Here is a 24,917-nt window from a genome sequence, read left to right as displayed (position 1 = left end):
TCACATATTTAAATGAGATAGTCTGAAAATATTAGCACACTGAATATACGCCCCGGCGTCCGAGAAGCACTTTACAGAGCTATCTCAATTAGTGTTCATAGCAACCCTATAAAGGAGATTCTATTATTAGTCCCATTCTACAGATGAAAAGCCCAAGGCATAGAGAGGTAAAATAACTCGCCTGAGGTCACAGAGCTAATAAGTTGTGGAACCAAAATTTCAAATTTCCAGCTCTGGTTCTATGTGCTTAACCATTTTACATACACTGCCCTTCTAATGCTAAGAAAAGCTTTTTGAATTTGTGTAGTGATAGTAACAGATAACACTTCAGTAACACTCACTATGGTCCACAGTGCTGTAAACATAAAATTCATGCAATCCTCATTAGTATCCTCAATCTACAGATGACGAAATGGACACACTGCTGCCAAAATAGTAACTAACATTTATGTAACCCTTCGAATATGGCAGGCAACATGCTAAGTACATTTCAGGAATAATCTCACTTAATTTCACAACTAAAGAAATAGACTCTAATGGGTTTTTTTGCGTTCTTTTTTATTGAAATATAGTCAGTTTACAACATTGTGTCAATTTCTGGTCTACAGCATAATGTTTCTGACATACATATACATACATATATTCCTTTCCATATTCTTTTTCATTATAGGTTACTACAAGATATTGAATATAGTTCCCTGTGCTGTACAGAAGAAACGTTTTTTATCTATTTTATATGTAATAGTATCTGCAAATCTCAAACTCCCAATTTATCCCTTCCCATCCCCTTTCCTTCCAGTAACCATAAGTTTGTTTTCTATGTCTACGAGTCTGTTTCTGTTTTGTAAACAAGTTCATTTTCTTTTAAGATTCAACATATAAGCAGTATCATATGGTATTTTTCTTTCTCTTTCTGGCTTACTTCACTTAGAATGATGATTTCCAGGTCTGTCCATGTTGCTGCAAATGGGATTATTTTTATTCTTTTTATGGTTGAATAGTATTCCATTGTATAGATATACCACATCTTCTTCATCCAGTCATCTGTCAATGGACATTTAGGTTGTTTCCATGTCTTGGCTTTTGTAAATAGTTCTGTTGTGAACATTAGGGTGCAGGTATCTTTTTGAATTATATTTTCTCCAGACATATGCTCAGGAGTAGGGTTGCTGGATCATATGGTAAGTATATTTTTAGTTTTTTAAGGAACCTCCATACTGTTTTCCACAGTAGTTGCACCAATTTACATTCCCACCAACAGTGTAGGAGAGTTCTTTTTTCTCCACACCCTTTCTAGCATTTTCTATTTGTAGACTTCTTAATAATGGACATTCTGACTGGTGTGAGGTGATACCTCATTGTAGTTTTGATTTGCATTTCTTTAATAATTAGTGATGTTGAGCATCTTTTCATGTGACTGTTGGCCATCTGGATGAAAACAGATCCTATTATATCTCCAATTAACAGATGAAAAAACTAAGCCTTAGAGAGGGTGAAATAATGAGAGGGATTCAAACTTGAGCAGTCTGGTTTCAGGATCCATGAACTTAAAATTACATAGTTTTTTTCTTTTTCTATGCAAACTTTCCACATAAACTCAACATGTTACCCTGTGCAAATATTACTAACCATGCCTCTTAAAATTAGGAAGGCTCCCATTTTATTTTGCAAATGTGGAAGAATTTTGTGGCTCCAGAAAAGAGAAGGGTCCGTAACAAATCTTAAAGTGAAAGAGTTATTTCACTTATTTTTAATTCCTCCAAGGCTAATATGGATTTTTTTTATTTCCAATACCCCCACCCTACTTCAAAGAAAAAATAATTCACCAAAAACAACCTAGAAATAAAGATCACTTTTCTCTTTCTCAAAATGATTTTTGGTTTAAATATTCAGAATTAAATGGTGGAAACAATCTATCTTCCTGAGCTTCATAGAGAGGGAAGAGCTGACTTCTGTGCAAGTTACCAAATACCAATATTGGCAAAAATTATAGGAGCCTCAGCCTGGGATATTGGACATCCCAGCTCTCATATCTCAATGGGGAAAAGATGTATTATATAAAGAGGTACTTCTGGTTTATTATAACTTGGAAATCATAAGATTAACATTTTCATAGTCTCAGAGATGCATTTGGAAACCCAAAAGGGTGGAGTTATCAATTCCAACAGAAATACTTCACATCTTTTTTTTCTTTGCAATTTGAGCTCAACCTGGGCACACTGGACTTGCTGGTCAGTTATGGGAGCAGGGAGACAGAATTAGAAATGGAAATACTGCAAGGGTGTCTTCAGAATCCAAGGAAAAAATTTCACCAAGAGGTTGATATCAGCCCAACCCGGCTGGCTTCCACCGTGTTGAGCAAAACATAAGCGACCAGATGGTCACGTTAGCCCCCCGGGACGCCTTCTGCTAGTGATTGCTGTTGAGTTATCTAGTATATAGCAGAAACATTTATCAACATGAGCGTGATTTGATTCTGCCTAACCTGACTCCAGTAAAAGGTGGCCTCATAAGGAAGGTTTCCAAAGTGAAGGGAGTTAAAAGTGAATGTTGATGAGCCTTTCCTTTATCCAGGGATCAAAGTAAAGCTGGTTGAATAGGAGAACTTGCAGCAAAAGACTGTGGAGGGAAAATCTAAGACCTAAGATCTAAAATAATTTTACAAAAACATGTATCTTTTGTATCCCATCAAACCAAAGTGATGGTGGTTTTCTTGTAAAGACTGTAGCTTTAATAGTTCTATGATTTGGAGTTCTATTCATTTTTCCCTCAGTTTAATACTGTCTTCCCATTTAACTAGAAATAATTAATAAGGATGAAATTTTGGAGCAGGAAAGGACTTTCGAATTCATCTAGCCCAAGAGAACATTTTCTAGTAACTGATGGGCTGCTTGGAGCGCCATCACTCTTTAGTGATGGTTGTCCTAGGCACTAGAATGGGGAGTAATGGTACCAGTGCCATTCCCCATTAAAGAATTTACAGGGAGGAAAACTTGGGTCAAAGAGGTTAAGTGGCTTGCCCAATTTTCTCTAAAAATGTAAGTTCCAAGAGAGCAAGGACTTTATTTCATTCATTATTCCATCCTCAGACCCAGAACAGTGGTCAACACTTGGTAGAGGCTCCATAAATATTTAGGGAGTAAATGAATAAATCAGTCAAATGAACAAATGAACATAAGTGCAGCCAAGTCAGGATTTGAGTGTGTCTCTCTTTCACCCAACATATTCCATAATTTTATAATGTGCCCCACGCTGCCCAAGCCAAATAATTAATAGTTTCTTTTCATTCAGATCCTTCTCCCAAGTCCATTTCTCTGGCTAATCTTAAATGAAGAAGTTAGGTAGAGAAAAGTGATCCTTATGGCATAAACCCAAAATGCCAGTTTGGAATCCCTTGGCCATTGTGCTTGTTCTATTTTCTCAAATTTTATAGCAAGAAGAGGCATTAAATATAACCTAGTGCAAGCTCCTTCATTTGGAGACAAGAAAAGTGTCAGTGTCTTGTTGAAGGTTGTATAGCTAATAAGAGATCCAGGTATGACTCAAACCTGGTGTCCCACTGCAAACCAATGGGCTTTTTCTTAAACCATAGCACATCTCACAAGTCCTCCCAGAGAGAACTAGGCATGATGTTCAGCTGGCATGCCCCTGTGTGCCTGCACTGGTTATCAAAATACTGAAATACATCCATATGGGTTAGATGACTGGTGTTGCCTTGAACATCCAAGGCCCCCATCCACTATCCACCCTGGCTTCTCCTTCAGAGTAGAGTTTGGCACAGCAAGGATCTCCAGTACCATCCTGCTTCGGCACCAGGGCCAGCACCCGAGAGAGACTGGGGCCCCCACCTCAAACTATCTGTTAAGTAGTTTGAATATCACCCTGAGTGGGGTGGCTGTGGGGACGTTCTCCGGTTCAGCAGAGTGATCAGAGTCCTGACATGGATCCTGGCTCTGGGGAGCATCCCGTGTCCATGTGCCAAAGCCCTATTCAGGATGAGCTTCAAATACACCACAATGATGCAGCTGAGGCCCTCAGTCCCTTAGTGGAGAAGTTACAGATAGTCTTGAGGCAAGAAGTAACTGTGGCTAACAGTTTGTAAGGGGAACCTGGAAGAAAAGGAGCTAAGATTTTCCAAAGCAGAGAAGTAAAGTTAGGATGCTGATAACTCAGTCTGCTTTCCAAACACAGGACACTGAACAGGCAGTGGCGATCAGGAGTTTTATTTTCCTTAAAGCCAAAGCCTGAGAACACAAACTCTATTTTCTAGCAAGTATGATTTAGGTCAGAACTCCCCCCGCCCCCCCACCAAGGGGTACTAGACAGTGACGTGAGTGACTAAGGAAGTCTGTAAAATATTCAACACCAGGAGTCATAGGAATAAATAAATTCTACTCCCAGTAATTTATCGTCCAAACATATTTATTTTCTGCACAAAGATACATGTCCAGGGATGTTTGGTAAATCTTGTTGTTAATAGTAAAAGACTAGAAATGACCTGCATGACCATCAGCAGAGGCAGGTTACATAAATTATAAACTGTCAGGCAATGCAATACTAAGGAACTATCGAAGAGAATGGGGCTGTGTAGCATGGACTGCCGTAGAAAAAAAACCTCTGCTGTGTTGTTGATGAGCACAGGTTAGAGTCTACGGTATCCTCCTCCATGTGTATGGAAAGAAGGGGCTACCAGTTTAAAGCCTACATGAGCAGAGAGCATCTCTGGAAGGGGACACAGACACTGGTGTTACTGAGTTTGCCTCTAGAAATAGGACCAGAGGAGTGGGTGGGTGGGAATTTACTCCTCCCCCAAACCCCTTAACACTCTGATTTTTTTACCGGGCACCAGGTATTATTTTTTTGGCTGCAGTGGAAGAGAACACCATCTCTGAGCATTTTCGTGCAGGCGGGGAGAAGGAGCCGGCCACATTCAGAGGCCTCCCCGCCCTGGACGCTGCGGGGCGGTTCAATCCACTTCAAAGAGCAAAGTCCAGTGGGTGAGGAAAACAGGGTGATTCATGTCGGTAAAAATTCAACTTAGAAAAAAGCATATTCCTTCTAATTTAGAACCTGGGTTAGGACTGCATTAGCATTTTTCAGAGAGGCGGCATAGCCAAGTTGAAAGAATCAGGAACTGGATTCCATTAAACAAGTTCCCTGAGCCTCAGTTTTCCCCTCCGTAAAGAGAGGAGGAGGATCCTGTCCTTCCCATGGGACTGTTAAGATTAAAGGAGACACTGTGCATGGGAAAAGTGGTTTGAAAATCATAAAGGGCAATGCAGCTGCTAGGCATTAATTAGTGGTATTACTAAAAATTCAGACTACTGTGATTAACTGGTGGGAAAAAAAAGAACTGCCTCTTTTTTTTTCCCTAAAAGTGTCAAATGTATAGTTCTTAAAATTACAAAAAGTATCATTATGCCATTGACTTGAATTGTCCCACTGAATAAACTGAGACTTTTCACAGAGGCAGGTAAAGTCTGGCTCCAACATGTGACTTAATCTTTGATTTTGTTGTAACGGAATTTTGTTATAAGAAATCCCACTTCCAATCCATTGGGTCTGAAGATGAGAATAAATTTTTAGTGAAAGGAAAAGAGAGTGGAAAAGAAGGAAACTGCCATGTTCCACAGTTTCTGACCTAAGAGGGTAGGTCAGGAAAACGTTCATAGTGGTAGGACAGAACACTTACTACACCTTAGCGTGACATTTGAGACCCTCCGAAGTGTGGCCTCCAACCTGCCTTTCCAGTCTGCTCTCCTGAATTGCCCATCTCACACCAGAGACTCTACTTGAACAAATAATCTCTCAGGTGCTGCTACTGCTGCCTGCAGCAAACACTGTGCATCAACCTGCCGGGCGCCCCGGCTCCCTAAGCACAGACCCGGCCTCCGAGCCCTTCTCACACTCTGCTCAAGGTGGTCATTCCTGATCCCTCTGAGTTGGCGTGCAAGATGAAACACATCTGCCAACCCTCACACCAAGGGACGCAGGCTCGTCCCCGCTCCCCCATCAGTCTGTATCTCCTCCCCTTTGCCTGGATGTCCTTCCTCCATTCCTTTATCTGACTCTGAAAACCTGACTCATCCTTCAAGGTTCTGTCCAAATGTCACCTCTTCTGTGAAGAACCCTAGCAAAGCAGACTGCTCAGTAACTTTTTCCAATTAATAAGTGACTTAAATAAATAAATAGCTTCATGACAGCACCCGGCAGTATAGCTTAATGCTTAGGTGTGGTGTGTAGGGGCCAAAATACCTGGGTTCAAGTCCCAGCTCCATCATTAGCTGTGTGATCTCAGACAAGTTACTCTACCTCTCTGAGTCAGTTTCCTCCACTGTAAATAACGACAGTAGAGCACTGGGCAGATTAAATTAGATACTTGCACAAAGTGCTTAGCACAGTTCCTGGCACATAGCAAGTGCTCAGTAAGGGAAAGTGGTTGATACTATTGGTAGCTATGTTTACCTCCCATATAACCACCTTAAAGAGAGGGAACCATGTCTGCATCTTTGAGCCTCCAGACTTGGTACAGAAATTGGTACATGATAGGTGTTCAATCAGTTTTTACTGAACTGTACATGATACACATCATAAGGGGTGATGGGTATCAACAGAGAATGGTTGGGTAGGAAGTTAATTTCTGATGTGGGAATCCAAAAAAAGAAGAAAAGAGAGAGAGAAGAAAAGAAAAAAAGCTTGTGGGGAAGGAGTGGAAATTGGAGGGGGCTACTGAAATATGAGACTGATTTTTGCCGGGAAAACATGAAAGGAGGCAGTGGGGGAGGAGGAGTGTTGGGGAAGAGCAGGGAGCCAGGGAAAGCAGCTGCCGGTAAAAGGGGCTGCGTTAGCCAAAGCACAGGGGAGGGGGAATCACAGACTCAAGCTAGAGGGCAGGTACAGGGCAAGGGTGAACTCAGGTGTGGTTGCAAAGGAGGATCACCACAGCTTCACCAGCACAGCCCTAACAGGCTCCACTTGGAAGCCTGAGTGTGTGCGGGCCCCGAGGAGGGCACACAGCTGCCCCCCAGCCCCACATGCTCCCCGCTGTAGCCATGAGAGGATGTTGTCACAGTGTGACAGTCACACACAAGCTAAGAAAGAAAGGGTCCTTGCCTCTTGACTAAAAGCATCCATCACTCAATCAACAAACAGTTACCACGTGCCTGCTGTGTGCAGGGTGCCACGCCGGGCACTAGGACTAGACAGACCAGGATCCTGGCATTACGGAGTGTATTCTAGTATGGAGACACTCAATAGGAATAAGCCGTTAAATATATGAGGAAATAAAAGGTGGATACGGATGGGGCAGGAGCAGCAGGGGTGGGGCTGCTGTCTTAGATAAGGTGGTCAAGGAAGCTGCCTCCGATGAGACGGCATTCATGCAAAGATAGGAATGATCTAAGAGAGCAAGCCATGTAGTCATCTGTGGGAGGAGCGTCTTAGAGGACAATAAAGCAAATATCCCAAAGTGGGAATGAAACTGGTACATTCATGAGACACAAGCAGGAACAGGAGGGCAAGGGGAAGCACGGCAGGAGATGAGGCCGGCAAGGGGACGGGGACAGATTCCACAGGCCGCGCTAAGGGCTGTGGCTGACCCCTCCTAATGTGATGGGAGGAGGCACCTGCAGGGGGTGCTGTGACCTGCTTGCAGCGACTGCTGTGTGGGGAACGAGGGTAAAGCCGGAAGACCATTTGCAGGCTAGGGCTGGAGTCCAGACAGGGACAATGGTGGCTTTGCCTAGGATGCCAGCAATACACGTGGTGAGTAGTGACTGAATATGCAGTATGGGCTGAAGATGAAGGCAGCTGGGCTAGCTGCCTTCTCACAATAGGACGTACGTCCAGGTGCGTCCTACAGCCACCAGCCTGTGTGGTTGATTTCTTTCTCTGGGTGAGCTCATGCGTGAGTCAGGCACATGTGTGACTGGTGAGGGACAGCAGCTACCTCCCAGTACCTCCCCCAAGGGAACAATGAGTGGACCGCAGACACAGTGTCCCTAGCCACTGATGACCCACAAGCCCAGAATAAAGCAGGAACAGGTGCATTGGAAGGGCACGTGGCTGAACCATGGCATACACGTGTCCTGAAAGGCTGCCGGCTTCTGATCTGGGGTAGGTTTACTCAGCAGGGCCAGACAGAAGTAAGTGGCACCTCCACCGAAAATCAGATCACTGCATGGTCTTGGCAAAGGAGGTAAGCGGCAGCGTGTCTGGACACACACAGCTCTGGCCCCAGGAGCCTAACCTCAGGCTTTGGTGGAGGGGCACTCCATCCATGCTCATGGAACATCGGCACATGGGGACTTGGCTCTCTCTCTTTATAAGAAAAAAGGAAATGCGAGCAAGTCAGGGGGTACTTAGTTCAGACGCAGAGCTCTTGTAGGATACAGGGCACTTGACACAGAAAACGTCCCCCTACACCCTGCACCCCCCAGCGGAGCTGGCTGCAGACTGTGCCGAGGCTAGGCATAAAAGCTCCCCTGCGGTGCCCTAATGCCACCGTGTTGTTCTGACTGACTCTGGTTCTTCAAGAGCCGAATAAAGAAGCCCCTGCTGGGAACAAGCCAGAAGCCGGGCCCCCTTCCCTCGCACAGCCGTACCAAGAACAAAGGTCGCAGACACTTTGCAGGGCTGTTGCAGAGGCTCTTTTGATTTGTCTTTTTCAGAGACGGAGAGGAAGTGCTCCCCTTTTTTTGGGTGAACAAATCACAGCCCTGCGAGCAGCTGGTTTTGAGGGTAGCCGAAGCCCCCTCCCCGCTACTTCCAGTGACTCTGACTCTTAGAAAAGGTGTTCCTCTGCGTTATGCTTCTATTAGACTAGTTCTCACCCCAAAAGTAATAGTCTGAAGGAGGTGGGGAGAAAAAAAAATCCCACTGTGCTGTTCCCGAGCCCTGTGAATATGGGAAGGAACAACAAAAGGAAGAAAAGACGTTTCACATTTTAAAGGCCTCTTTGGGCGCCCTAAGAACTCGGCTGGTTTGTAAATGACTTCATTTGAAAACTTCCAGCTTGCAATTCAGTCATTCTTCAGTGAGAAATATGTGATTTGCCAAACATGAAATGGAATCATTAAGCCCTGACAAAATCAATCGGAGGCAAGGCAAAACTGGCTGCGTGTGCCCCGTGCTTCCTTCTCCTTAACAAGTGAGGTATCCCTGCGGAAGGCATTCCAGAAGGATGCTAGCATGGGGTTCTGCCTGGAAGAGGGCTGCACGCTGATCACCACGACACCTGCAGCGCGACGATTCCAGACGTTTCGTTGCCCACCCCACCCTCCCCTCAACACACACACAGAAAGGGGATTTGTCCTCTGCTAGGTATCTCTGTTTTTAAAGCACTGCACCAACACGAGATAAACCAGACACAGAGCAGGGCTATTGAAAAATGCAGGATAAAATTGTATAGAACTATGCACACTCACGAAAGTGCATGTAAAAACAGGTGTAATCTGAATAAGGTCTGCAGTTAACAGTATCAGACTAACATCAGTTTCCTGGTTTTGATATTGTACTTTAGTTATAGAAGATGTCACAATTAGGGGAAGCCGGGGGAAGGATATAGGGAACTCTCTCCCATTTTTGCAACTTCCTGCAAATCTATAATTATTTCATAATGAAGTTGTTTTTTTTTTTTTAATGCCACATGTATTGGTTCTATGGCAAGTGGCCTCTGACCAACAATAACACGGGGTTGCTCTGGCCCTTTCAGTTTCCATTATATGTAGGGTGGTTTGGGGGTGGCCCCAGGAAATCCTCACTGCCATTGTTTTCACTGTGTCCTGAAGTCACCTTGCTCCAAACCAGTCCTCTTGGAGACAAGGAGGTGTCAGGCACGTCCCATAGAAGGGTCTGCTGTCACAGGCCTGTGTATTTTCTCCACCCACCAAGTCTGCCTGGGGTGTTCAGCCCCTGCAACTCTAGATCCGAGTACCACCAGCTCTACTCCTGTTCCAGAGGGTCTCAGCTTTAAGGTGCATCAGAGTCTTGGGAATGTATTTTAAATGCTGGTTCCAGGGCCCTGCACCCCACAGATCCTGGCTGAGGAGGTAATGGATGAGGCCTGGGCATTTGCATTTGCAGCAAGAGCCCTGGGTGATTCTGTTGCAGGTGGTCCTAGGGTCTCACTTTAGGAAATGCTGCCCAGACTCCAGATGAGCTCCTGGGAGCATGCCGGGGTAGGCTCTGCAGGATGGGGAGAGGAGCTGGCAGGTGCTCAGATTCCACCTAGCAAGATGCCCCAGGTACCAACAGAGACAATTTCAGTCCCCTTCTTCTAAATGCACAGAGCTAGAGATCTCCAACCCGGGGCTTAAAGAAGGCTGAAAAAGGGCATGGAAACCTCCCCTATTGGTCCTGGGACCATGTGACATTTAGGATAAAATACAGAGTTTGCATTCTGTTATCATGATGGCTACTTTTTACTGAGTACTGATTACGTGCTAAGCAAATTACATCTCATTTAATTCTCTCAATGCTGCCCTGAGAGAATTGTTATTTATTACCCCCATTTTACAGATAAGGTAACTAAGACTGAAAGTTCCAAAGTTACACAGGCACAAAGTGGCAGAGCCAGGAGGTGAACCCAGATCAACTTGGCTGCAAAGCCAATGCTGCACTAAAACTGACACTTGAGGGTTTTTTGAGGGAGACCGGGTATAACCGAGCAGGACCCTGTGGAGCCTTCCGGGGACAGACCCTTCCTCCATATCCTCCTCTTGGAAGTACCCAGATAATAGCATCTCATGTATATTTTCTGAATTTTTTAGATGCTAAAAACCACCACCAAAGGGAAGAAATTGCCCACTTGATGATTGAGAACACGTGGCCACCAGACCTTTCTGGGGCTTAGGGGTTGATCGTGCTGACCTCCTTGTTACCCCAACACCCCAATCAGAGGATTGTGCATGAGTTGATCACATACCCTGAAACCCACCTCCCTTACCTGGCCTTTAAATATGCTTTGCTGAAACCCTTCGGGGAGTTTGGGGTTTTCCAGGTTTTCTTGAACACAAGCCACCCCACCCTCCTTGCTCGATCCTGCAATAAACCCTTCTCTGCTCCAAACTCCGACGTTTCGGTCTGTCTGGCCTCACAGGGCACACGAACCTGCATTCAGTAACACAGTGGATGGGGGTCGGGGGAGAGGAGGAGGACTTTCCAGATCCTTGTTTCAGTGTCATTAACACTCCTTTGCAACGTATAGCAGATCCAAGCCTCTCAGGGTCCTTTGTCCCTGTCTTACCTCCATCTTCCATCCTCTTCTCTCCTACTTTCTCTTCTCTGCACCTTTTCACTTTTCCCCTTTGCCCCCAAAGTCCAAAATTACAGATTCCATCTCCCTTGTGTCCCCCACTGCTAATACAAGAACGTGTCCCTGCCCTCCTCTTATGACACAGGCTGTCTGAAGAAATGAGAATTGGGTTCCCAGCAAGGCAAGTGACCTACCATTCTCAAGAGGACACTGGGGAATCTTGTTTGCTCGCAGGTTCCAAATATAATCCATGTTCCACTCAAGGCACACTTGATGATCTTTGAAAGGACGTTCGAAAGGTGGGACGGTCTTCAACAGAGTATAATTCTTTGCTACAGCGTGTAGCAAGTTTTCCTCCCATTTAACATTCAAGTCTCCACCGCTATGTTTGTGAGTAATCCAGGCGCGCAGTATCACCGCAGATACCGAAATGGAGTGTCTGATGAAATAATCATCTCTGTAAACCATGATGCTTGGAAATTTCACACGTACTATTTGTGTCCTGCTGGTGTGAAGATGTTTCTCATTCTTCCACCTTTTTTTGTACACGGGGATGCTGCTTCTGAACTCAGACGAAACAACGGCTTCCAGGTTGACAACACAAGGCTGAGAGCATAAATACTCAACCGAGACTTCAGAAACGTTGCGGACATTTCCTTCAAACACAGTGAAATAGATAAAGTCTTTGTAAGCGACGCTCTGTTCAGCTCTGGGTATCACCGACGTAGTCAGGGAAGTCTGCCTACCCAAAGACGGTACAAAATTCTAAAAAGAAAAAAAAAAAAAGAAATAGAGAAAGTTTTAAAATTATCATATTAACAGATACGTGAATCATTATTTTCCTGGAAGAAAAATATAGCCATTTACATAATGAAATGAATGTGGAAGATAAAAGATGCCGAAACCACTACTGAACAATTGGAGAAAAACCAGCATACACACAAATGAAGATTAGACCACATTAAACTCTCTCCCCAGACTCAGGAGCATCTGCTGATCAGAATGTGACTTTCAAAGCTACGTGGCAATCATTCCAGAGTTGGTTTCCAAATGGAGGAGCTGGTTCACGACAAATCCAGCAACAGTGAATCTGCCTTAGAGTGAAAGAGGCAGCCCAGCTCCAGACATTTTCAAACTATTGTCCTGACATCAGATGGTGGTCAGATGCAGCCAAATCAAAGGGCAGGAGAAGGGTTCAAAGTGCACCTGTGAGGAAACGTATCAGGGACGCCAACCCAGCCCCTCTTTCTCCCTAAGTCCTGAGCCAGGACAAGTGTGCATGACAAATGGGCTGGCAGGAGGTTTCCATTGCTCCAAATCAGACACCGTCAGGCTTGGACCACAGACCGTGTTGTCTGAATCTTTCACCATGGATGGCGCCACATATGCCAAGAAAGATTGTAGCTGCCGGTTTAATTATCTAGTTCCTAAAATGACGAAGCCTTCTCAGTGTGGACATTACTTCCAGAAGTCTGGGAAGTTTGGTCATAAAATCAAGGCAACGTTTTGAGCAGGAGGCACGGATGTATGGATGCTAAGAGCTCTTCTAAATGTGGCTTTGTGATTTAGGCATCCAAATCACAACAGCAAAAATGTTAGCCCACTTAACACCCATTAAAATGGCTATTATTATAAAAAAAATTTAGAAAATAAAAAGCATTGGAAAGGATGGAGAGAAACTAGAACCTTGTGCATTGCTGATGGGAATATAAAATGATGCAGCCACTGGAAAGAAGTACAGCAGTTCCTAAAAAAATCACACACAGAATAACCATATGATCCAGTAATCCCACTTCTGGGTCTGTACCCAAGCATTGAAAGCAGGGACTAGAAGAGATATGTTCATAGACTTACAGCCATGTTCACAGCAGCATTACTCATAATAGCTTGAAGGTAGAAACAACCCAAATGTCCATTGATGGATGAATAGATAAACAAAATAAGGCAGATTACACACAATGGAATATTATTCAGCCTTAAAAAGGAAGGAGATACTGACACATGCCATCCTGTGGATGAACTTTGAGGACATTATGCTGAGTGAAATAAGCCAGTCACAAAAGAGTGAATACTGTCTGATTCCACTTATCTGTGGTACCCAGAGTAGTCAGATTCACAGAGACGGAAAGTAGATGATGGCTCCCAGGGCCTGGGGGAGGGGGATGGTGCACTGCGGTTTAATGAGTAGAGAGTTTCAGTTCTGCAAGATGAAAGGAGCTCTGGGGATGGATGGTGGTGATGGTTGCACAACAATGTGAATGTACTCAATGGCACTGAATTAGACACTTTGAAATGACTAATATGGTAAATTTTATGCCATGAATAGCTTTACCGCAGTTTTAAAGAAAAAGGTCACTGTGGTCTTCTCCAAAGAAGGAACGAATAGGGACCCCTTTCTTCAATTCTGTCATAGGGCTATAGGGGAGGCCAAGGTGGACTCATGTTTATAAACAGCAGTGACACCAGGCAGAACCTGGCCAGGGTTCCAGTCAAACTATAAGCAAACCCTAAGGGAGCACAGAGGCAGTGGAGAGTGATTTGCCGGGACAGGCTTTATGGAGGAAATGGCATCTCAGTTGAACTTCGAGGAATCAAGAGAAGTTCTTTAGGTAGAGAGGCAAGGGGAGGACACTGCAAGTGGTGTGAACAGCTTAAATAGGAGCAAGAAGGCAGGGAGATACAGCTGTATTGGGGGTCTAGCAAGCAGCTTGGTTTGATGAGAGACTAGAAGAAGGGTAAAGACATAAAAGGACTTGGGGCTACGAAGATGAAAGAGAGGCAGAATCCTGGCTCTGGAGGACACTGAATCTTAGCCCAAAGAATGTGGATTTTTATTCTACTGACAGCAAAGAATTGATGAAGGTTTCTATAAAAGGGGATGGTGTTTCTATTTTAAAGCACTGACAGTCAATTAGAAACAAGACTGACAATCAAGAAAAACGAGAGAACGACATTGTTCATTGATAAGGAAATTCTCACTTAGAGGCAAACTGAAATTACACTGAAATACTATTTTGAACCTATTAGATTCACAGAGATCAAAAAGTCCAAAAACACATCGTCCTGGCCTGAGTGGGAACGCATGCCTCTCATGAATTGCTGGTGGGAGTGAGGTCTGTGGATATCAATCAGGCTGTATCTATCACAAGTGTAAATGTCCCTATCCTTTGGCCCTCGAATTCCTCTCCTAGGATTTTCTCCTACAAACATACACCCTCAAACTTGTGCAAACTCATGCACAAACAATTTTTCACTGCAGCATTGTAACAGCAAGAGATGGAAAACCTAAATGCCCATCAAGAGAAGTCTGGATCAATAGATTATATATAGTACACCCGCCCCTGGAGTACCACACAGCTATTCAAATTGGGAAGATTTTCATGTCCAGATAACGGGATAACCTCCAGTTTTGTTTGTTTGTTTGTTTGTTTTAAGCAAGTTCAGAAGTACAACTTGGCTTTTAAAAAAAGGTGGTGGGGATGGGTAATACACATTTGCTGCAGCACACACAGCACTGGCTGCTCACATAGAAAAGGACAAGGTGACAAGGGGAGAGGGCAGGAGATAAATCTACACTGTCTTTGCTTATTTTTTGAATTTTTGTACCACATGAATATTTCCCCCAAAAAAGTCGAGGCGGCAGGGACAGAAAAGCAACAGTCCTAAAAGATGAAAATGGAAAATGCAGCTTCTCCAAATGGCAGGGGCAGGACAGAAGAGCTGGCCATGCCTTTTGATTAGTCATGGGAAACCTGTGGGATGAACTATGCAAAGAGGTGGGTAAAGTCCAAACTGCCTGCCTCCGCCAGGAGGGATCTAATCTTTTTATGCTCTCATTTAGAACTCCAAATTACAGGAGAGGAAACAAAAATAAAAATAACATTATAATTAGAAGTAGAGAATGTCAGGGCAGGTGAGTGTTTGGTGACGAACCAGCCCGCCTCATGTTTCGGATGAGGCAATGGGAACCCAGAGGGGATGTTCTCCGACGTCCTCCAGCTGGAGGTTTAGCGGAGGCCAGCCCAGAAGCCCGGCTCCGTTTCCTCCCGCCCACTCTGACACTCTCCACCCCGTAGCACACACCAAGAGAGGGAAAAGTTGCCATTTCCAGGCTGAATTCTGCTTTCGTAGGAAAAGAGTGAGAGCCAGCATTTGTCCACGAGCGGCAGTTTACCTCTACGGCCAGATATGCTGAGATGCGGGCCCCCTTCTCAAGATGCAAATCAAGCTGTTAAGCCCACAGCAGAGTTCAGCCCAAGCCAGAGACTGGAGCTGATGGAAGCTGGACCAGAACAGTGCTGCTGGGTGGCCGGCTCTCCCTGGTCCAAACGCCCCCAGCGCTTCCCTTTCTCAACCCTTCGGGAAGGAGATGTTTGCTTATTTAGTGAGACAATAGGAAGCAGAGTCCAGGATATGCTGTGGTAGATTAAATATCCCATTGTGTTCTTTCTCACAGAATGACTTAAAACCGCTTCCTCATTCTTTTCATGTATACTTTAAAACCTCACCCAGGCCCCATTCTCCCACTTCGATTTTTTAAATCATATATATATATATATATTATTGCTGATGCTAGAAATTCCAGTGAAAACATCTTTGAAACAGAATTCCAAGGGGAAAAGCGATCTGATGTCATGAAATTTCACTGGAAAGTGCAGTTAATAATAGTCACACTCATTTGTTTACGTCTTATTGCTAGAAATGCACCGGCCCGCTTTTCCGAGTTAAGTGCAATTTCACTATTGTTTGGTGACCCACAACTTTCCAGACCCCAGGTTCAAGCTCATCTCTCTGCAGCTGGATGGTGAGAGATGAGAATGAAGAAGGTATGGGACACCTGACTGTGTATTTTCTTCTGGGTCTTCCCTTTAAATTCTGTTTTCAAGGAAATCTCTACACACTCAGATGAAGATAATTTTATTTTCACCCGCTTCAGAGTCTCATATGAAGTAAAAGCAAATCTCAGGTTGACGGATGCCAGACATCTGCTCTCCAGAATGGGAGCCGGCAGTCATACTAAGCATTCAAGTTGAGATGCTTTGTAACTATAAAAGATACACTGGATTTCAAAGACTGAACGTAAAAAAAGGTTGGAAAAATAACTCATTAATAACTTTTAAACTGATTACATGTTGAAATGATAAGATTAGGATACAATGAGTGAAATAAAACACATTACTAAAAATTAACTTTACCTGTTTCTATTTACTTGTTTTGTGTGGCTGTTTTCTAAAACTTGAAATGACATATGTGGCTCAAATTTGTGACTCACATTATATTTCTACCGAATGGTACTTTTCTAGATTTGAGGTCAGCAGACTTTTCTTGCAAAAAAAGGGGGCCATATGGTAATTATTTGGAGTTTTTAGGCCACTCGATGTCCATCAAGAAAGCAGGCATTGATAACACACAAGTCAGCGAGCGTGGCTGTGGTCCAGTACGACCTTGTTTACAGGTAAGGGTGGCTGGCCTGCTAGGCGCAGGGGCCATAGTTTGCCCAAACTGCTGCTCTAGATTATCAAGCTTTTATTCTAGACAGTTTGGAAGAAAACAAAGTGACAGGAGTTATGCATTTTAAAGGAATAATCATGTAGGAGAAATGAGATGAATAGACCAATCAGGCATCATTTCCCATATGTGTAGTTGATGGGGCTTGATTTGTTATTTTGCCCAGGGCCCCTCGTGGCAGTGTTGACATCTTGCTAATGTTTCTTTCAATAAAGATCTAAGCGGGATGAGAAGTTGGAGTTAGGCTGGGCAAAGAGATCAAATTCCATGGACAGATTATTCGCGAAGTGGGAAAAGCATGAGCGACAGCTGGAAAAGAAGAGCAACTTCAGGGATGGGGCGATGTTTTAATAAGATGGCTGTGCTGGCCCCAAGGAGGACCCCAAAATCACTGCATGTGGCTTGAGGCAAACGGCCTAAAAGTCCTTCCAGAAGGCATTAACAATCCTGAGTCTTGTGGGCACCCATGTAACACAAGAAGCTGGCATTGCGTGAGTTGGAGCAGACCCAGCGGGCAGCTGCTTCACCAGGAGTTGCGGCTACCTCTGTTATGTACAAAACCAACACCGATTAGCAACACATCACATTCTAAATATTGATTAAGCTGAAGCTGACTTCCTGGCTCAAGTCATGTGTGTGGTTATGAGCTATTTCCTGCCAAGAACATAAGGCAATTAACTTGAAGAGTTTCAGCTACAGGCATGACACGTGTCCAACCTTCATAGGTATTTTCACATGCCAGGTTGCAATAACATAAGCTAAAAATCACCCAAACGTCCCTTTGTGTAGAAATTATAAAGTCAGAGTCCATGTCTTATTCATTATCATGTCTCTGGCTTCTAAGGTAGAGCTTGGCACCCAGTAGAATTTGGAGAAGTGTTTCTTGCTGAAATAAAGCACTGGGCAGGGGCACTTCTGCTGAGCACCTGGTGGTCCGTCTCAGGTCGACTGCCCCACAGCCCTGGAGGCACCTGCATATAAACCAGAGGACTGAGTTTCCACCACACTGCCTGACATTCACAAGTCTTTTGGGAGGGGGCCCTTGGCACTTCTCTGTTTTCCATCCAGCCTCATTAATCCCTTTCCAAAGAGCCCTCACCCTCTGGCATCTCATTGGGTCCCTCGGGGTCAGCGCTGACTTGGGGGACTGTGAGGTCAAGGAAGGGGGCATTCTGGCACCCATCCTGCCCCTTCAGGGTGAACTTCTCTCAGCTACCGAGTCCCTCCACACCTTTCAGACAACTGCCCTACATTCTAGAACTTTTCCATTTCTCCACACCAAAAATACAAATTAAAATTTAAAAATTTCTGATCCTTCCACCTCCTGTGGGACTCCTGCTCATCTGGCAAGTTCACGCATGTTAACGTGATCATGAGAAAGCACTGTGGCAATGTCACGTTTCTGCACTTCTGTGCCAGTCTCGCGGAGACGATGCCTTAAAAACAAAGGCCAAATGCACTGCAGCTGTAAGCAAGATATCTGGGGTGCAAAGGGCATTTCTGTGCCCTTTCAAATTATGCCATTCAAGAAGCCACATAGATGTTCCACCTCGGAAGCTACTGGCCTGCTCTGCATACAGTGGAGCTGGGCTCTGAGAGGTGCCTGAACCCTCAAACATCTGCTTATACCAGGAGGCCCTAATCAAAGTCAAATTTGACAACATCCCACACAGTCACAAAACACAGATTCCTTTGTCTTTGTGTAATTGTGTATGCCTTGTAATTTTTTTTTAAAAAAAAGGAAGAAATGGGTCATTTAATGTGTGTTCCTGATAAAAGACCCATAATTGGAGATCTAAATGCATTCAGTTCAGCCTGGGAATCAAGAAACAGATTAACTTCCGTATCTTCTGGATAGAAAAAAAAAAAAAAAATCTATCAATAGTGCCCAAACTTCTTTAGCATGAATGCATCTGATTCCTTTAAACAAAATCAATAAGAAACTCTATTCAAATAACCTTCCCTTGTTCAAAAGAGCTGAGAAAACTTGGCTCTTTTCTCTATATGATTCCCCTGTTATTTAAGGAAGGGACAGAGAGATTAGAAAATCTTAATTCATTTGCGTCTGTCTACAGGAAGTTCATTTACACTTACACGTGTATGTGGGTAAATCTGATTGCAAACAATAATTGACAGTTTTTCTCATCTCTGCCCATTCCACCCCATGGTCACCGAAGAAAACCTTGGCTCATGAGCACTTTCTCTCCCAACTGGCTGGATCAAACTTTCCATGGGTCAAAAAGGTAATTGTATCAGCTTAAAAACCCTTCTGATTTCTGCTGAAATAAGCAAAAATTTTGTTTACATTAACAAAGTGTGCAATTAAACAGACTGGGCATCAATATGGACTTCGAAGTCAAGATGCGCCTTGGGACACATTTCCCAGCCAAATAGTGTGCCTTCCCAACCTGAGAGCTGGCTAAAGAAGGGCCACCACAATAATGATCAATGCTCCTCATTGTCATCCTCTCCCCTCTTCAAAACTGTGTGATATGCTATTTCTTTCTAACACAAATCATACGAGGAAAACTACATTTTGGTTCAGTTTAATTTCACTGAGTACCTACTCTAAGCCGGGCACTGGGATGTGCAGAGTAAGTTTTTCTTCTCACTCACTTCTAACCTCATCCTCTCCCACTGAATTTCACAGAACTTCTTCCCTCTCACCTGCTTCTCACAATAGCCCCCTGAGGGACCCAGCACTCCAGTTTTATAGCTGAGGAAACAGAATGGATTCAGAGAGTGTTGGAAACTCGCCCGAGAACCACCAGCTACTAAAAAGCAGAACCAAAACTCAAATCCACAGCTGCTGACTCCAAAGTCAGTGATGGTGTGCTTCCTGCCTTCCAGAAACACCCAGAATGATGCCCTCAACTCACCCACTTAACTTCTACACCTGTCACTGCTTTCTGGCTACAGGTGGGGGAATCCTGGGACTTTGCCCATTCCCGTTTTGAAAATGGGGGGTGAGGAGCTAAAATCCCATGAGGTCCCTACACCTTGTGTCTGGGGAGGGTAGACATTATCTTACACACGCGCGCGCACATGCGAACACACACACACACACACACTGCACTGAGCCAACTCCCCAGCTCCAGTGAGCCCTTCTTCAAGTGAGGCTGCGAGACAAACAAGCCGCCAAAGCAGAACACCCTCTGCCCTCTGTAATTCCTCACGTCCTGCACACCCTCCTGCCCCGGGTGCTGTTCCCCAGGGAGTGGGATGAGCCAATAAACGGGGTACCAAATTCACATCAGGCTATGTGTGGTCTATGCCAGCCGATCCATCTTCTCCCTGCACTCCCTGGGTCCCTTCTCCTTCTCTTCTACTTTTCCTCCAGCTGCTCCGTTCCGCCAATTCGTGGCTCCTACACTTTTGCCCACAGGCAGCCAAAAGGAAGAAAGGGCAAGAGGCAAATGCCATCGCTTGGGAGATTTTAGGGGCTCTTGTCGGGACGAATGTGGAAGCTACTGGCTGATGTGAAGTTTGAGAATGGCTTCTGTATTTCAAATATCCCTGATCACTGTCACACAAACTGGATAATTAAGGGTCTCTATACCTTGTTGTGAACTTCCGAGGTCCCGTGTTACACAAAACAAGGAGTTAATGAATACTTCTAGAGGGTAACTGATGGTCTGTGGCCACTTACAGAGAATTCCGTACAAGATTCTGTCACAGCCACTGTCTGCTAATGAGCCCCATGTACATCTGGGCCACTAATGCCCTCTTATTTCTTTGTCCTCTGGTTGTCTCACAAAAGCAAATACCCACTCGGAATACTTCAGCTCTACAGCTGACATCAATACCAGCCATTGTGAGATCTGTTTTCTCATTTAAAGAAAAAAATTATACATTCGAGACCAGAGTTCGGAATAGACAGAATTACCTTCTACAAGTGCCATTGTCACAGAAGGGGCGGGGCAGGCTGTTCTAGCCAAGTCTGGAGGACGGTAAGAGTTACTGATGGATGAGAACAGCAAGGGAGTCTGTTTGGCAGAGCAAGACCAGCCCGGACCACACCACTCAGCACCCGGGACCTCAGTGGAAGCAGTTTCCATTACCCTTGGCTTTCAAGGCCCCCACCGTCTCTGAGGAGCCTCTCTGCATCTTAACCTTTAGTGACCTCATAATTTTTTTGGCAGCTGCCGGAACCCGGGATCATGTTTTCAGAAATCTGCTTGGCATCGTTCCGTGACTTATCTTTCAGGCTTCGTCACAATTATTCATGCTTTGGCAGTATCCTAGCTACAGTCACAGTCCTGTACTTGGGCTGCTGCTGAAGGTTACTCTGTCCCAGCCAACGGGGGATGAATGTGTCCATCACCTTAGGACCCTGGCTTCAGGAAGCATGCTCCCCACGAGGCCAGGATCTTCAAGACATCTATGTAGAAAGCCAGTGTCAAACACCAGCCCTTATGACAAGCAAATAGGTAGGGATGACACGAAACAGGAATCGGTCCCCAAATCACAGACAATTTGTCTCTGGAATACATTCCAAGGCACACCCGGCTCTACACTTGGACACATGTTCATACGAACTCAAGTGCTAAACTCTGCTGGCTGCCTCTGGATTATATAAGGGCTTCGTCCTTCACCTCTGAATTGCGGATGGCAAATATCTTCTGGTTTTACCTTTTTATTTTCTCTCTCTCTTTGACATCCTGCGTGTACTCTGTGGCCCGGGCTTCCTGCTTTGCATATCTTAGGCTACTTTAGACATAACCTCACATCCTGGCCAATTTCATAGTAGCTGCTAATTTAGAGAGCTTTGCTAATGGCCTATATACCTATGAATGAGGGGAATGGGTTACAAGCAGGAAAATCTAGAAGGCAATATGCTAGCATGGCTAAGAACTGAGGCTCTGGAAGGAGACAGACTTGGGTTTCAATCTTGGACTACCTGTGTGGCCCAGGGCAACTAACTTAACCATTTCTGAGCCTCAGTTACCTCATTTGAACGAGGATCATAATAGCGCCTATCTCACTAGGTTAATGTTAAGGTTAACATTGGATAATGAATATAAATAGCCTAGCACAATGCAAACTATTGTTATTATTATTATTAATTAGGCTTCCAAATTATGGGGTAGCTTACTTCCTCCAGTGTCTCTATATTCTCAGGTCCTGCCTAGCTATTCTGTTCCACTTCTACCCTCCACCTGTCCACCCCCCTCCCCTGACCAATCACTTTCTCTAGGAAATATTCCTTGATGCACAACATATACATGATTATGCATCTCCTCAGTGGTTTCATGTTTTTCATGCATTCATGCGGACATTTTATATTTTCCCCAGTTTGCAATTGAACTTCTCCAAGGTCAAGAAGGCTTACCTGTCAGCAGTTTCTCGGGTAGCACATACTTCTAGAGCAAAATCCCTAGCAAATGGCTAGACCTTTAGGACAATAGGTGAAGCCCACTTTCCAAGTCACACTTTTACTTCCCTAGATTTTGCAAAACTTTCTTCTCCAATTGCAAAATGGCTTTCTTGTTTAGCCAAGTCTTTTTTTTTTTTTTTTTTTTACAGTAGCATATCTGAAGCCCATCTGAAGGAAACCCACATAGTCAGGGAGCACTGACATTTCCCTCTCCATGAGAGTTTCCAAATCCATTCCTTCCCTGTCTGCCAAGATACGCATCCACGCTCTGGTTACTTCCCACATTTACAGTATTTTCTATAATCTCTTTTCCGAGCCCTACCACACCGCTTCAGGAACTCACCGTAGTCTGCCCAAAGCCCCATTTTTCTCCCCTGTGTGATCTGGTCTCTCAAATCCCCGTTGGTCCACACAGAACTTTTACTTGCTCCATCATCTGTCTTTGCTCCCACGGACCACTTAGGCCTCATTGTTCTTGTTACTCTGATTTCTTGCAACTGTCAAGAAGCGGTCTTTCCTGGCCAGGTCTTGGGATTCCCTTGTGGAACGTTCCGACCGCTCATACATTAATGTTTCACACACTGCTCTACTACATCATTTCCGCCTCTGTGGGTAAACAGTGCCTTGTGGACGGGAATCATCTGTTTAAACTGAAACCCTGTCATTTGTTATGACAGTTTTATTTATGAGCCTGTGTGCTGTAACCCTGTGGCATAAATATTAAATAATAATATCTCCTGGGTAAAAAAAAAATCATTCATGTTAACTGACAACTTCTTATAAAAATAGGAACTAAATCCAACCACAAATCTGGTTCTGGCTTATTTTACAATATGAGGAAAAGCATGGATTGCTCAACAGGTAGAAGCAAAAGTAGAATTACAATCTACATTTTTACATCTTCTCGCTTCAAGACATGAAACATCTAAGAAGTAAAGAATGTTAAAAGAAACTTGGGCTGGGTGACAAATATCTTTGGAATCAAATTCGAATTCCTGCCAGTGTCTCCTAAGCAGTTTTTAGCCTCAGAGAAGACAGATTCGGAATAATGACAATGCCACATTAATGAAAAAGAATTCTGGATAATGACACTGCTCAATTTCTTTTTCTTTTTAGCATTCCATGAATTTCCTATTACATCAGTTTCATGATTCAGCATTTTCCATTTCATTTATTTACAGTAATATATGGCGAGATAACCCAAGGTTTCTGCAGGATCCCGGAACATAAGGTAGGCTGGACAGAAAGGGTGTCACCTTCTGTAAATTTACTATTGTTTAGGAGAATTCCAAGCAGAAGCAAGCAAGCCATCAAAGGAAATGAGGAATATTCCCCCACCTTGTTCTGAGGGTCTAAATTACTCTGGTATTTTAAAAGAGTTGGTTTTGAAAAATAGGTTACTGTCATTTACTTGAAGACTAAAACAGAAGCCAAGAAGTGTGCAAACAGTAAACTGGCATGCATGAGCCAAACGTGTTCTCTGAAATGACAATGTTCAAGACGCAGCTAAAGTCAGCAGTCTGGCGGTAAGCGTGTTGCAAAAAACTAGATTTCTTTCCGGCATCCGCAACTTGGTTGGAGTGACCATGGAGGAGTTGAAGAGCTCTGGAAATACGAGGCTCATCGCCGGGTGCGTCGGTAGAAAACGGTCCGGGCCATGAGGACCGGGTGGAAACTAAAAGGAGGGTCGAGGCGGGTGGCGTTCGCAGAGAGAAAGAGGCGAAGTTGGGCACGGGAAGGAAAGGAGCGGCGAGAAGATTGTGAGGGAAGCCCAGGACGGGCAGGGAGGGGGCTGGAGACCCGCGCGCGGCGAGGAGGGGAGAAAAGCAGGGTAGAGAGGCTCCCAGGTGGAGTCGGGGACAGGACTGGGTCTCGAGGGGAGCCCGACACGGGTCTGGAATGGGTCTCGGAGGAAGAGGAACGGACGCCGGAGAGAGCGGCAGCGCCGCAAGTCCGGTACACGCACCCCTCTCCGCGCCCCGGGTACGCATCCCAGGTGCCGGGACTGCGCGGGGTGCAGTGGCGAGGTAGAGAGAAAACTAGCCGCGCCGTGCCCGCCCGCGAGGCAGAGGTCTCCGGCCGCCCCTACCGCATCCCCGGGGCCCCGCGCGGAGGGGAGGACCCGAGCAGGGTCCGGCGCTCACCAGGTAGCAGAGCAGGAGCAGCGCGCAGGCAGGGCGGCCGCCGAGGCCCGGGGGGGCGCCGCCGCTCGGAGGGGCCATGGCTGCGGCCCGGGGGCCGACCGCGGGCGGCGGGGGTTTCTGCTGCTGCCGCCGTGGCCACCCGAGCCCCGCGCAGCGCCGCTGCGATCCGGGCCGGAACAGGTCACCTGGTGCAGGGACCGGCCCCCGCCCGAGGCGCCACCTTCCCGCCCGCCCCCGGCCGGGCCGGCCGCCGCGCGCGGGGCCACCTGCCGCCGCCGCTGCCGCCGGACCCGCCGCCGCCTCCACTGCCGCTCCCGCCGTCGCCGCCCCCGCAGGCCCAGCCGAGCGCCGGCTCCTCCCCGCCTCCCGGTCCCCGTCCCCTCCCTCCGCTCCGCTCCTTGCCCAGCCCGCCTCCAGGCAGCTCCCTCCGGCCCCCAGGCCTCCACCCCTGGGGGCAGCCGGGGCCCCGCAGGTGGGGACCGACCCCGGTCCGGCCCCCTGGCCGCCGCCCCTCGCTCTGGGCCGGCCCCCCCCTTTCCCTTTCTTTCCTTTCCTCCCCCGCCCCCTTTCCGCTCTCTTCCTCCCCATGATCCCGCTCCCCTCCGTTTCCCTCTTTCCCTCACCCCAGTTCTCT

At 45.7% G+C, this 24,917-nt stretch overlaps 1 protein-coding gene across 1 annotated transcript in view; it reads right to left on the bottom strand.

Moving 5' to 3' along the window:
- The window catches only part of SEL1L3 (SEL1L family member 3), a 97,851-nt gene extending 73,362 nt beyond the window's left edge, over positions 1-24,489 (bottom strand). Inside the window, exons 1-2 of the mRNA XM_031436439.2 lie at positions 24,284-24,489; positions 11,449-12,019 (exon numbers count right to left, since the gene is read on the bottom strand). Coding sequence (XP_031292299.2) covers positions 11,449-12,019; positions 24,284-24,361 — 649 coding nt within the window. The 5' untranslated portion in view covers positions 24,362-24,489. The remainder of the gene's footprint in view (positions 1-11,448; positions 12,020-24,283) is intronic.
- Between the last annotated feature and the right edge of the window lie 428 nt (positions 24,490-24,917).

This window comes from Camelus dromedarius, chromosome 1 (genome assembly GCF_036321535.1).
Source record: "Camelus dromedarius isolate mCamDro1 chromosome 1, mCamDro1.pat, whole genome shotgun sequence".
Classification (NCBI taxonomy): domain Eukaryota; kingdom Metazoa; phylum Chordata; class Mammalia; order Artiodactyla; family Camelidae; genus Camelus; species Camelus dromedarius.
Note: the sequence above shows the minus strand (reverse complement) of the source record. Positions and strands in the feature narration are given on the sequence as shown.